The following is a 13,901-nucleotide window of genomic DNA, read 5'->3' as shown; positions in this document are numbered from 1 at the left end:
ATTTGTTTTGGTCCATTATCCTAATAATGTACTTTATAGTGAAAGGAAATCCAATTTCACGTGTTATGCTCAGCAGTCTCCCGTTTCCTTTAATCCAGAAATCCATAGTCTTCCCTTGTATTTCACAACATTGGCATTTTTGAGAAGTACAGGCCGACATTTTGTAGAACGTCCTGCAATTTGGGTTTGTGTGATGTTTACTCATGATTGGATTCAGGTTATGCACTTTTGGCAGGAATCCACCCTGAAGGGACATTGAGCCGTTCTCTGTATCATATCATGAGCATGTGCTGCAATTAGTTTATCACTGACAGTGTTAACGTTGATGATTAAGGAGTTGTCTGCTGGGTTTCTTCTCTGTAAAGTTACTGTGTTTTGCCTTTTTTGGTTAGATACTTTGAAGCTTAGTAACTATCCCAATGCTTCTCAAATTTTTACCCCCTAGTTTTAGTATTTGCCTGAATCAGTTGTTATGATGGTTGTCAAAATGGTGATTTCCTAATTTCATCAGTGCTTCTGTATTCACTGGTGGTTTCTACTGTAAGGAAGAGTTTTTCCTTCTTACTTGTTTATATCAGCATAGACTCATGGGTTCTTACTGTATCATTGGTGAAATTGAAAATCTTTTCATTTATATAAGGGCATTTTTATATCTTCTTTTGTGAATTGTCGTTCAACTCTTTTGCTCCATCTTCTATTAGGTTTAATCTTTCCCCTTTAATGTTTCAGAGTTCTTTGTATTATATATAATATAGTATAGTTTTATCTATGATAAAAGTTACAGATACTTCTCACCAGTCTCTGAGTTGTCTTTTGACTTTTTTTTTGGTGTTTCTTTTAATGTAGAAGTTAAAAAGATTTTTTTTTAATACAGTGAAAATTATCAGTCTTTTCTTCTGTTGACTCTAGATTTTGAGTGATAGGAAGTCTTTCTCTACACTAGCTTAAAGAGGAATTCACCCATGTTTGCTTTTAGGTCTTGCATGGTTTCATTTTTTTAAATGTTTGGATTCTTGATCCATTTGGAGCTTATTCTTAGTATGGTGTGAGGTATGGATCTACTTTACCCTTTTTTGAATGTCTAACCGGTTGGCTGAGCTCCACTTGTTAAAAAGTGCATCTTTGCCTCAGTGATTTGAGATGCCACTTTTATCATATAAGGTTCCACATGTATTTGAGTCTATTTTGAGACTTCGTATTCTGCTCCACTAGTTGGTCTCTCAGTTAACGCACCACCAGGACCCTACTGTTTTAATTATTAAGGCCCGATGATATGTCATAAGGTCTGGCAGGGCTGGTCCTCTTCCTCCTCCTCCCACTCCCCTTGGCTTTTCTTTTTTAGTGCTCTACAGTTGTTTTAAAGATGAAAAAATCTCATTGTGTACTAAAAAATTCTGATATTAGTAAGTGATATGCTTGCATTTCCACTGGTCAGTTTCTTGCTCAAGATTAAGGATAAAGTCTCTTTAATTTTTAAAGATGGTTAAATGTATAACTAATAATAATAATAGTATAATCAGTATGCTTATATGAAGAAAAGAAAATCATCGGATCAAAGTCACTGTTTTTGCCGTGTACTGAATTTTTTCCCCCTTGGTGTCACTAGCCTGTCACAAGGTCCTCTTCTGTATTGGATTTCAGTTGGCTGCTGTGGCATCTTCTTGCCTGTGATTAAAAATGTTAAACATGACGTTATGCTTCCTTGTTCTGCTTCTAGGTTTAAAGGTTATAGGAGTAGAGTTGTTTGTACTTAGTGTCCTCTGGAATTCTGCCTAAACATTTGTGTAGCTGTAGGGTGATAGTAGACAGTCTGAAGATAGTACAAAGAATGCCATGTGATAATGATGGGATGCCAATAATAAAAATTTTTAGTTTATGGGCCTTAAGTAATTTTGTTGGTTCTGCAGTTTCTATGATGATTTTCAGCAATGTAACAGTATTTGAAGATAATACAGTTTTTATCATTTAGAATCATTGTCATTATCGGGGATACGTGGAGGGCGTTTATAATTCATCGATTGCTCTTAGCAACTGTTTTGGACTCAGGTAAGGAATTTTCTTTATCAATTTTTTGGGGTTTTTTCATTCCCTTATTTCTTTCCTCTTTACCTATCTCTGTCTCCAGATCAAGTCACTTTAGGGGACTTAAATTTAGATTTTACTTTGATGTTGCTGAAGGTCTTTATAGCTGTGTTTCAGATGTCATTTTCAGCATGTTTATTTAGGACAGTCTTGCAGTTGATGAATTTTAATAACTAAAGAAAAAATTTCATTTTTTTGAGTCCACTAAATAAACTTTGCTATTTAAAATAACGCATACTTTAAATTTCTGTCACCCTTCAGGTTTATAAAATTTTCACCTATATTCTTTCATCTAAGGTGCATAATGACTGTGAAAAGGGGCTGATTATTTCCATATTTAGGTGAGCAAGCTGAGGTTCAGAGAAATCATATCATGTATCAAGTGAAGTGATAATAATATTAAAATTAAATTTATTAAGGGCCAGGCAGCATGACACTGGGCTGGTTGATTGTTTGCATGATTGATTGAACTAAGAAATATTACTTTAAATTCTCAAACCAACTATATAAGATGGCTATGACTATCTCCATTTAAGTAATGATACTTGTAGAAGACTTACTGTGTGCCAGGCAACGTTCTAAGTATTTTGTGTGTATTAAATAATTTAGTTTTCAGAACAACTCTATGGAGAATGTAAACTAAGGCTAGTAGGAAACATTTGGGATTCAAACTCTGGTCCTCTGGCTCCAGACTTCACACTTTTAGCCACTGTTCTGAATTGCCTTTCCTTATACAGCAAACCCTCAGAGAGGTTAGGTAACTTTCAGGCAGTCATGCTAGTGAGTAGTCGTCTTGTGCTTTAAGTTTAGGTCTGCCTGCCTGTAAAGCCTCTGTTTTTCTCTATACCATTCTACCCCTTCTTACGTGTGTTAAGAAGTAGGACTTTTATTCAGGTTTCTTAATTCCTTTTCCTGTGTATTTTTTTTTTCATTCTAAAAACTTGTGCATGTGTAATACAACACTTAAGAGGCTTGCTGCATATAGAGAATGTGAGTTATGGGATTGAACCCCTGCAAAACAGCTCTCATTTTGAGCACATCTTTTATCGAATGGATGATGTCCACAAAGAGCCTGTGAAATGTGGGGTTTCCAACAAGGATACAGAGGAAGAAACCACAAAGGATGAAGAGGAAGAGCCTCCCAGCGTCACTCAGCTACTTCGAGTAAGGACATAATGTATTTCTTCATGGCTGAGACTCAAGTTAAAAAAAAATGTTGTGTTTGTGCCTTAAACCAATACCTGTTATTACTGTGTTTTTGCCAACTGTATGCCAGACATTGTGATGGGTACTAAGGGGATAAAAAGACGAGCAATACGCAGTTCCTGCCAGCACGATGAGTACAATCAGGCTTCTGTGTTTTGGAAACTAGGGCTTAAGTCTTAAACAGTAACTGTATTTCTTTTTGTCATTGCTACCTAATAGCCCTTTACAGTGACTTTGAGAGGGCTTTTTAAAAAATATTAATTAATTAATTTACTTTTGGCTGCATTGGGTCTTCATTGCTGCACGCGGGCTTTCTCTAGTTGTGGCGAGCCGGGGCTACTCTTCGTTGCGGTGCGCGGGCTTCTCATTGCGGTGGCTTCTCTTGTTGCGGAGCACGGGCTGTAGGTGCGTGGGCTTCAGTAGTTGTGGCTCGAGGGCTCTAGAGCGCAGGCTCAGTAGTTGTGCCGCACGGGCTTAGTTGCTCCGTGGTATGTGGGATCTTCCCGGACCGGGGCTTGAACCCTTGTCTCCTGCATTGGCAGGCAGATTCTTAACCACTGCGCCACCAGGGAAGTCCGGCCGTGGGATTTTTTTTTTTTTTTTTTTTTTTTTTTTTGCGGTACATGGGCCTCTCACTGTTGTGGCCTCTCCCGCTGCGGAGCACAGGCTCCGGACGCGCAGGCTCAGCGGCCGTGGCTCACAGGCCCAGCCACTCCGCGGCATGTGGGATCTTCCGGGACCGGGGCACTGCGCCACCAGGGAAGCCCCAGCCGTGGTCTTTTTGATGTAGATATGCTTTACACAGACTGGAGTGGTAATTCTGGAGCTCTAAAGTGAAAAAGAGAGAGAGAGGGAAAGAGATTGAGGTTTAGAACGTTAATGATCTCCGATTTTTTCCAGGGACACTCATGGTATCCCTGTTTTGAGACTTCTTTAGGATTCCTTGGCTTACTCTTGACAGGAGTGTCTTTTTTTTTTTTTTTTTTTCCTGTACGCGGGCCTCTCACTGTTGTGGCCTCTTCCGTTGCGGAGCACAGGCTCCGGACGCGCAGGCTCAGCAGCCATGGCTCACGGGTCCAGCCGCTCCGCGGCATATGGGATCTTCCCGGACCGGGGCACGAACCCGTGTCCCCTGCATTGGCAGGCGGACTGTCAACCACTGCGCCACCAGGGAAGCCCTTGACAGGAGTCTCTTAACCTGAACTGTTTCTAGGACCAGAGGAACCTCAGTTGCAGAGAAGCCAGCTTTCTACATAATGAGATGATGTCGCTGTGGTAGAAGAGGCTTGTGCCTCTTCTTCTGGTGTATTTTAATTAACTCATACTAGTTTATGGCATTATTTTCATTGCCTCTCCTGCCATTCATTCTTTTGACTTTTGTACTGTTCTTTTTAATCATTGGAAAACATTAAATTTTAGCTCATGCTATACTTTATCTAAATTTCTGTAAAATCACAGAACTAATTTTTTTTTAAAGTGGCAACCTTGTATGCCAGGGTCAATTGTATCAATGAAACTGGAAGGAAAAAAAATAAAGGACAACAATAACAAAATAAAATGACAACCTTGTCCTTCCTTCTGCTCTGGGTTATTGGCAGATATTCTTTCTTCTACTCCCAACAAAGTGATGGAGTTTCCTATTAACGTGTGTGTGTGTGTGTGTGTGTGTGTGTGTAGTTTAGATATTAGAAGATCAGTTATTCTGCTTTGGAAACTTGAATAACTCATATTGTCTTTAACTAGATAGAATATTTCTCAGATCAGTACAGATGGCAGATACCACTTTTTTAAAAAAACGTGTTGTTTTGGCTTTATTGATCTAGGATGTGTTAAAATCATTTTATGACGTTCTTAACAGACATGAAATAAGTGACTAGAGGTTAGGGTAAGATCATTATGTATGAAAAACGTGTAGCCTTATACCTTTTTTTTTTTTTTTTTTTGCCTTTATGATGTTTGTGTGTTTGACAGAGAAGAAGAGCTGTCCTGCCACAGACCCGCTATGTGGAGCTGTTCATTGTCGTAGACAAGGAAAGGGTAGGATTGGTGACAGTTTTTCTTCTTTTTCATGAAAAGCAGATGAGAAGTGAGCATCCCGTGAAGGAAATATTAAATATAACATATTTGTATTGATTTCTGTTAAATGTAATTTAAAAACTAAAATGACTTTTTTTCTTGATATTCATACATGATATTCCTAATACCTCCAGAACTGAATGTAGCAAATGAGATTACCTCTACCTTTATTTTTTACTGGTGATTTTCTTCCCCCTGTTCTTTTGGGTGATTTGCATATGCCAAATTTCTTAAAGTGAAACTGTTCTGCCTCTCAGTTAAGCTCTTGAGACTTTTTCAGAGACATTTAAAGGACTGTGGTGATAAACCCAGTTAATCAGATATTGCTTTGTTGCCTAATAAAATTGCTTTTCTTTCTAGAATTTCAGCTAACCTATTTAAGAGACAGAAAACTATCTATCTAAGAGAAAGATATCTCTAAGAGATATCTATCTATCTATTCTATTTAAGAGTTAGAAAACTTCCAGGTTCTTGGCATGCTTTAGAAGGGAGCAGAGGAGAATAGGTCAGCTTAGCATTTACTATTTATTTTATTGTACAGGATAACACCAGGGCATTTTCCTTATTCATACTTAAGAATTGTGCTTTACTCAACTAAAAAAAGTTATGTGTCTATTTCAGCATTTACAGCATTATCAATTTTAGATACAGCTGCTATATAATTTAACCTATAGATTATTTGAAATGTTTTGTGTGACTTGTACTTCCAACTTTGTTGTTTGTGCAAATAAGCTGTTTGCAGAAACTTAACACAATTGACAAGTCCTTTCTTGTAACCTGCAGAGACAGTTTTGAGGATTTTTATGTTTTTTTAAAAAAAATCCCTTATTGTATGTAGACTGGAAAAAAAACAAGCCATATTTTTAAGAGATAGAAATATATTCAGATTTGTTCATTATAGGTTCATTATCCTCAAGTGTAGAAGGAAGAAGCATAAAGGAGTATGAACAAGCATGAACTTTGTCCCAGATAATGTGTAAAATGTTCCTGTAGAATGTTGTGGACAAGTGACAAAAATAGAGATTTGAAAAGTTTTTCTTTATTACTCTCTCCACATAGGTAGAAAATGGTTCAAAATAAAAATGGTTCTATTTTAGTCAAACCTTGTCAAGTGTATTAAAAAAATTTTTTTTTTGTTTAGGAGAATCATGATAAAATGTCTAATTAATAAAATCTGATATATTCTGGTATTAATGCCCTTACCATAGAGCAAAACCACATGTTCTTTTAAAAGTGTTCTTTTAATTAGTTATTAAATTGGTTATATTAAAATAATATTAAAATAGACATTTGGATTTAGCTAGATCTCAAAGAAGTGAATCAGTCATAATCAACTGGCTTAATATGGTTAAACTTTTATATATCTCTTTATTTCTATCTACATATAATGTTTTCACTAGTGAACGCTGGTTAATTTCTGATAATTAATTTAGCCCAGAGTTTAGAAATTGGTTATTGGTAATGTCGTTAGCCTAAGAGGTGAAAGGATCAGGAAGTCTTTCAGATTGTCTTTCATTCCTTTATCTATGTATTTTGATTGTTTTAAACTCTACCTTTGTGAAATGCTTGAAAATATTTTTGCATTAAAATGAATTAAAGACTGTTAAGTATGAGACTCATTTTAAAGTTGTACTGCTTTGGAGAAGATTAAGATTTCAGTGCTTTTTCATTATTCATTTCACCCACGTACCTGCTTTTCTTTTATTCCTATTTATCACTAAAATGTATCCTTTAGACTTATTAGTTTGAAATGCAGGAGAATGTCTAAGTGCCTCAGTTTTTGGTTCAGAGGAAATATTTGGATTCTTATCTTCATTGTAAGAGATTATAGAAAGTTTATTCTTAAATTGCTTTGGTGATAATGATTTCCCTTCTTTGCTTTTCAGTATGACATGATGGGAAGAAACCAGACTGCAGTGCGAGAAGAGATGATTCTTTTAGCAAACTACTTGGATAGCGTGAGTTGTATTTTCTATCAGCTGGGATTATTCTGTCCTCTCCTCTCACAGTCTCCGAATGGAATTTTAAAATTGTCTCATTTTGAGCTCTGATTATTCTAGAGCCTAAGTAAGTAACTCAGTCTTTCAGGGGTCTGCTCTCTAATTTGTTTTGTAACTGTTTTATGTTTAAAAGTAAAGTATAATTGTAGAGAGAGAGACTCTGAGACAAGCAAGAGATTTCGAATTAGCATCTACTTTATCTTTAATGTCAACGAAAAATTCATCAGCTGATCTAAGAAAGAAATGGAAAATTTTATTTAACCAAATTTGAGGATTATAACCCAGGAAGAGCATCTCAGAAAGCTCTGAGAACTGTTCCCCTCCTTAGAAGTCAAGGTACAGTTATATAAGTTTTTTGAGACAGAGAGCTGTACATTCAATGAGGCATTATTGACAGTTTACACAATCCAGATTTAATTATCATCATGGCCCCTAACAGGTCAAGAAGGAATGTTATCTTTTAAGGAGTTGTCTTATTGATGCTAGGAGAATGTTGCTCTTTATGGTTGAGCAGGTATTTCTGCCAGTGGGGGAGGTTTGGTCGATGCCTAATGGAGATACACAGTGCACAGTGCGGGGAGAGAGGAGGCCAAAGGGCAGAGAAAAATGTGTTTGTTTAAATTTTTCTCATCTTGCCATAAAATATGACTTTTATTTCATAGCAGATAGGCTAAGGTACTTTGGTATTTATAAAAAGATCTTTGAATTTTTACTGAGAGAATCTTATTTTAAATAAGGCTGCCTCCTCTGAAACTATGACACTGTGTGTGTGTGTGTGTGTGTGTGTGTGTGTGTGTGTGTGTCTATGTGAGAGAGAGAGAGAGAAGGAGGGATTTGGTTTGAGATTTTGGAGTTTATTCATCCAGTGGGAGATATTGGAGAATTAGCTACATGTTCTTATAAGATAATTTCATCTCTAAGTTGTTCCCCTAATACAAATACCAAGCATAATAATGATGATGATGATAATGATAACATTCTATTGGATATTTATAACATTCTAGAAACTGAGTCAATTGCCTTACATTTATTAACTCACTTATTCCTCACAGTATCTCTGTGAAATAGATATGAGTTCCATAATCCTTTATCTGAAACCTTTGGGTGCATGTCATTAGAATTTTAGATAAGAGTTTAGGTAGGTAATATAGTTCACTTCGCATACATTTATAACGTATAGTTCACTATGTATTATATTACACCTCCAACAGGGTCCTGGGGTAGCACCTTGTAATCAACCTCATTGATATTTCTGTAGTGAAATATATGAATATTTACATTAAGTGAGCTAAATAAGGACTATAAGTAGGCTTGCATTAGTTTAGGGAAAGTTTTGGAATCAAAATACCCAAAACTTTAAATATCCAGAGTTTGTCAGATTTTGGAATGGAAGATAAAAAGGATTTTGAATCTTTACTTTTGTTTTATGGATGAGGAAACTGAGACCCTTGAGAAGTTAGAGTCTCATTATATTGAAGGGAATTTTTTTTGGAGGGGAGGAGTCCTGTTTTTAATTTAAGTAGTTGTGTTACTTAAAAGATATTCTCATATTGTTTATTTTATTGTATTATTTTTTATTGAAGCATAGTTGATGTACAATATTATATATGTTACAGGTGTACAGTATGCTGTTTCACAATTTTTAAAGGTTATACTCCATTTATAGTTATTATAAAATATTGGCTACTGTTCCTTGTGTTGTACAATATATCCTTGTAACTTATTTTATATATAATAGTTTGTACCTCTTAATCCCCTATCCCTGTATTGCCCCCTCCCTTCCTTCTCCCCACTGGTAACCACTAGTTTGTTCTCTATATCTGTGAGTCTGTTTCTTTTTTGTTATATTCACTAGTTTGTTGTATGTTTTTAGATTCCACATGTAAGTGATACTGTACTATACTTGTCTTTCTCTTTCTGACTTATTTCACTTAGCATAATACTGTCCAAGTCCATGCATGCTGCTGCAAATGGCAAAAATTTCATTCTTTTTATGGTTGAATAATATTCCATTGTATGTATGTGTATATATATACCTCACCTTCTTACCCATTCATCTGTTGATGGACACTTAGATTGCTTTCGTATCCTGGCTATTGTAAATAATGCTGCTGTGAACATTGGGGTGAACATATCTTTTCGAATTAGTGTTTTTTCTTTTTTCGGATATATAACCAGGAATTATTCTCATATTCTTTAATAAATTTTATATATTTTTATTTGTTTTCTTTCCAGATGTACATCATGTTAAATATTCGAATTGTGCTAGTTGGGCTGGAGATTTGGACAAATGGAAATCTGATCAACATAATTGGAGGTGCGGGTGATGTGTTGGGGAACTTTGTACAGTGGCGGGAAAAGTTTCTTATAACACGTCGGAGGCATGACAGTGCACAGCTAGTTCTGTAAGTGATTTTTTTTTAAAGGTACTATTAATGGCATGATCAGAATAATAATTTTTGCTTTTTTTCTTTTATTAGAATCATATTCTGTTAAGGTTTCTGAGCATTCATTTAAATGAGGAAAATTTTTGCTACTATAGGACAAGTGACAGTATGATAATAAGACCTCTCTTTTGTGTTGGAGCCTCTGTGACCTTTATCCCATGTCCTTCTTCCTCTTTCTTGGGTTTACTTCCTCATTTTGGTATGGCATGTTTTCTAGTTTCTTCTTGTGTAAGGATATATTGAAAAAAAAATTTTTGACCTCTTGCATGTTGGAAAATGTGTTTCACGGCCTCGAAACAGAATTTAAAAATTATCTCCTGTACACCAGAAAGTAGCAAAACAACTGTACTTCAACTGTACTTCAATTAATAAAAAAATTATCTCAATTTGAACTCTGATTATCCTAGGGCTTAAGTAACTCAGTTTTTCAGAGGTGTGCTTTCTAGTTTGTTTTGTAAATTTCAGGTTATTTTGCTGAGTATAAACTTCTAGGCACGAAATTTTTTCCTTTGGAATTTTGAAGGCATGGCCATTGTCTTTTGACTTCCAGAATTACTGTTGAGAAGCTTTAATTCACTTTGGTTCCTGATCTTTTGTATGTGGCCTTTTTTTTTTTCTTCTTTGGAAACTTGTAGGATCTTCTCTTGGTTCCCAGGCTTCTAAATTTTCCTGATGCTATGCTTTGGTGTAGGTCTTTTATCACTCACTGTGTTGTGTTCTTAGTGGGTAATTTCAATCTTGACACTGCAGTTCTAGGAATTTTTCTCAAACTATTTTGGAGATGATTTCATCCTCTTTATTTTTATTCTTCATTCCTTCTGGGATTCCTTTTACTCAGCTATTGAGTTTCCGGTGCTTGTCCTCTAATTTTATTATCTTTTGTCTCCTTCTCTTTGTCTTTTTGTTCTGCTTTCTGGATATTTCTTTAAATTTACCTTCTAAGGTTTTTATTAGTTTTTCATTTCAGCTATCTTATTTTTAATGTTTAATATTTAGCTCTTTTTTGTCCCCCTTAAAATTTTTATATGGTCAAATTCTTTTTTTTTTTTATCCCAACAAAAGTTTCCACATATTTACTACTGAGCCAAAGCATTAGTGCAGAAACACTGACACAAAGAGAAAAATCACTTTCCTAATAAAACCCATCCAGCTGTTTGGGTAGTAGTGATGTTCTCAGAGTGATATGGTAAGATGCAAGTGTCCTTGACCCAGCAAAAATGTGCGCCACCTCATATGCGAGGCTCCTTACAGACCTAGCTTGGTTCTTCTCCAATGCCTTGTCTTGGAGTTGTACCTGATTTTATTTCCAGTCTTCATTTGAATCCGCTGGGGAATGGGACGATTCCCTGCTTTTGTTTCTTGGCCAGGAATCGCTTGATCCTGAAAGTCTTGTGAGAAGACATGGCGAGGAGCAAATTTAACCGTACGTAGGATGGCAGAGAAGAGAAGAGAAGAGAGCTGGTCAAATTCTTATTTCATGGATATAATAATTTTTTAAACTCTCTTTGAGATATTTCTGATATATTTTTTAAAATTTTCTTCTTTCTACATAGTATTTTCATGGAACCATAATAAAACTTAAGCTTATGTAATCACTTAATACAAATATATTCCAAAAGTTAATACAAAACCCTCACTTAAAAATACTAAAAAAATTTCTTGCTTCTTAAAAATCTTCTGGTTGGTGGGCTGACTTTTTGCCAAAAAATGTTTTATGTAATAATTTTTGCCTTCCTTAATGCTGATGGTACCTAAAACTCAAAATTTTTTCTGAGGAGAAATTTCCCTTGATTTAATTAATTAATTTATTTACTTACTTATTTAGTCATACCAGTTAATTTAAAGCAAGGCACTGAGAATGCCTAAATGGATTTTTATGGCCCCATAACCACAAAAGCTTGATCCTGACATTTTTATTAATTTTTAGTAAAATTGTACCTGGAAGTGTCCTCATACCCTGGCAGTGAGCATGCCTTCTCATTCACAAAAGGAACAGGCACCAGGCACACTCCCTGTGCTTTGCCCAACCACACCTACCAAGCTGTCTCCTCTGTTTGGTCTCCATCTGCCATGTTAGAGGCGTTTCCCAGATGTCTAATAATCCCTGGTTGTTTGTGGTTAGGAATGGGGTACTAAAATTCCTTTCGGAAGCATTGAGGACATAAGTGGGGCTTGGGGACTGTGGGGTTCACTACAGGGTGATCTGGCTAAAATGTTTTCTTGGCAATCCCCTTATGTCAATATCTCTAGGCCTCTTGTCCTGGCTGTTCAGATGCCCGAGAGAAGGGTTTATTCATTCATTTAAAAGATATTTATTAGATGTATTCCTAGGCTCTGGGGTATAGCAGTGAACAAAACAGACAAAAATTCTTGCTCTCATGGAGTTCATATTGTGGTGGAGGAGATTTACCTCATAAGTGAGATAAATAAGTGTATATAATATGCTAAATAGTGATAAGTAGTAAGGAGGAAAAATAAAGCAGGGAGGGTAGAGATAGAAGAATTGGGGGGAGTGAGGTTGAAAATTCAGGTAACTTGGCGAGGGAAGGCCTCAATGAGAAGATGACCTTTGTGTAAAGACCTGAAGCAGGTGAGGGAGTGAGTTAGGGCTGTATATTGGGGAGGAGAGTTCCAGGCAGAGGGACCAGGTCCTTAGATACAGGTGTGTCCGAGATGATTGAGCAGCCATACGGAGACCATCGTGTCTCTTCTGTTTCCTGTGCTCCCTGCCTGCAGCCTCCTGTGTGAATATGTCATTTTGTTACCTGATCTCAATAGAGTTTTTGAATAAATAGATATACTGCATTTTAGGAAGGTTTTTTCATCTAGAAGGTACAAAACAAATTGGTTTGATATCAAAAATGTATCTTCATTTGTCTGAAAAATGAATTTGTAATATTAATCTCCACTCTGATAATAAAAAAGAGATGTCTTTAATTGAATTGTGATTTTTAAAATGTTATTTACCTTTGCCATTTTTCTCCCAGTTTTCATAGGGTCTACCAATCAGTTTAAGATTACCCAAAGAAATAGGAGCAATGTGTACCTTTTCCTCCCCAAGTACATTTTATAACTTTTACCTGTTCTCTTCATTTAGGAAGAAAGGTTTTGGTGGGACCGCGGGAATGGCGTTTGTGGGAACAGTGTGTTCAAGGAGCCACGCGGGCGGGATTAACGTGGTATGTTTTGTTCTTGATGTTCATCTTTGGAATCTGCATTAGGAAATGTCCAGCATTCAGTGACTCTGTACTTCCTCTCCTAGTCCTTAGAGCGATATTTTGGCTATTATGAGGGACATGGTAGAAGTGGCAGATGTGTTCTTTCCCTGGAGACTGGATTAAGTTTTCTAATATTTATTGTGTGTTTATTAGCGCCTCACTTTTTATGGATGAGGAAACAGAGGTTCCATTTGAGAAAATTAAGTCAGAACCATGAACTTGTTTTCCCATCAACCACCATGAATAATCTGTTGGTGCTAAAGGAATTGATCTGTTGCTTAAAGAGTCTATCTCTATCATCAGTGTGTTAAGTCACACCAGTTTCCTACTAGACTGCAGTGTCTACACACTGATGTTGGATGCTTGCTTTATTACGTAGGCTATCAGTATTGTAGTGATGAATTTCCTTTTGTGAAAAAGTAATCTGAGAAACAAAAAGCATATCCTTTTTGTTCAGAAACCTAATGAATACCTTCCTGTGTTTGGGCAGTTTGGGCAAATCACAGTGGAGACATTTGCATCCATTGTTGCTCATGAGTTGGGTCATAACCTTGGAATGAATCATGATGATGGGAGAGATTGTTACTGTGGAGCAAAGAGCTGCATCATGAATTCAGGAGCATCGTGAGTAACTGAATTCTTTCTTTTTATTCTTTTTCCTTTTTCTTTTTTAAAACTATTGAACATTTGTTTAATGCTAAAAATAAACAATGAATTGTTTGGATTGGAGTAATGTGTATCTTTTTGAATTCGAGTTTTCCCCAGGTGTATGCCCAGGAATGGGATTGCAGGATCATATGGTAGCTATATTTTTAGTTTTTTAAGGAACCTTCACATTGTTTTCCATAGTGGCTGCATCAATTTGCATTCCC

At 36.2% G+C, this 13,901-nt stretch overlaps 1 protein-coding gene across 2 annotated transcripts in view; it reads left to right on the top strand.

Annotated features, from left to right (window-relative positions):
- Positions 1-13,901, top strand: part of ADAM9 (ADAM metallopeptidase domain 9) — a 103,163-nt gene that overhangs the window by 31,487 nt on the left and 57,775 nt on the right. The window contains exons 5-11 of one of the 2 annotated variants that reach the window (XM_060136454.1): positions 1,970-2,046; positions 3,051-3,246; positions 5,260-5,325; positions 7,251-7,322; positions 9,600-9,769; positions 12,909-12,990; positions 13,520-13,653. In XM_060136454.1, the coding sequence (XP_059992437.1) occupies positions 1,970-2,046; positions 3,051-3,246; positions 5,260-5,325; positions 7,251-7,322; positions 9,600-9,769; positions 12,909-12,990; positions 13,520-13,653 (797 nt within the window). The remainder of the gene's footprint in view (positions 1-1,969; positions 2,047-3,050; positions 3,247-5,259; positions 5,326-7,250; positions 7,323-9,599; positions 9,770-12,908; positions 12,991-13,519; positions 13,654-13,901) is intronic. The other variant, XM_060136455.1, reaches the window with a different exon arrangement.

This window comes from Lagenorhynchus albirostris, chromosome 21, assembly GCF_949774975.1.
Source record: "Lagenorhynchus albirostris chromosome 21, mLagAlb1.1, whole genome shotgun sequence".
In the NCBI taxonomy this organism is placed as follows: domain Eukaryota; kingdom Metazoa; phylum Chordata; class Mammalia; order Artiodactyla; family Delphinidae; genus Lagenorhynchus; species Lagenorhynchus albirostris.
This window is presented reverse-complemented; position numbering and strand designations above follow the sequence as displayed.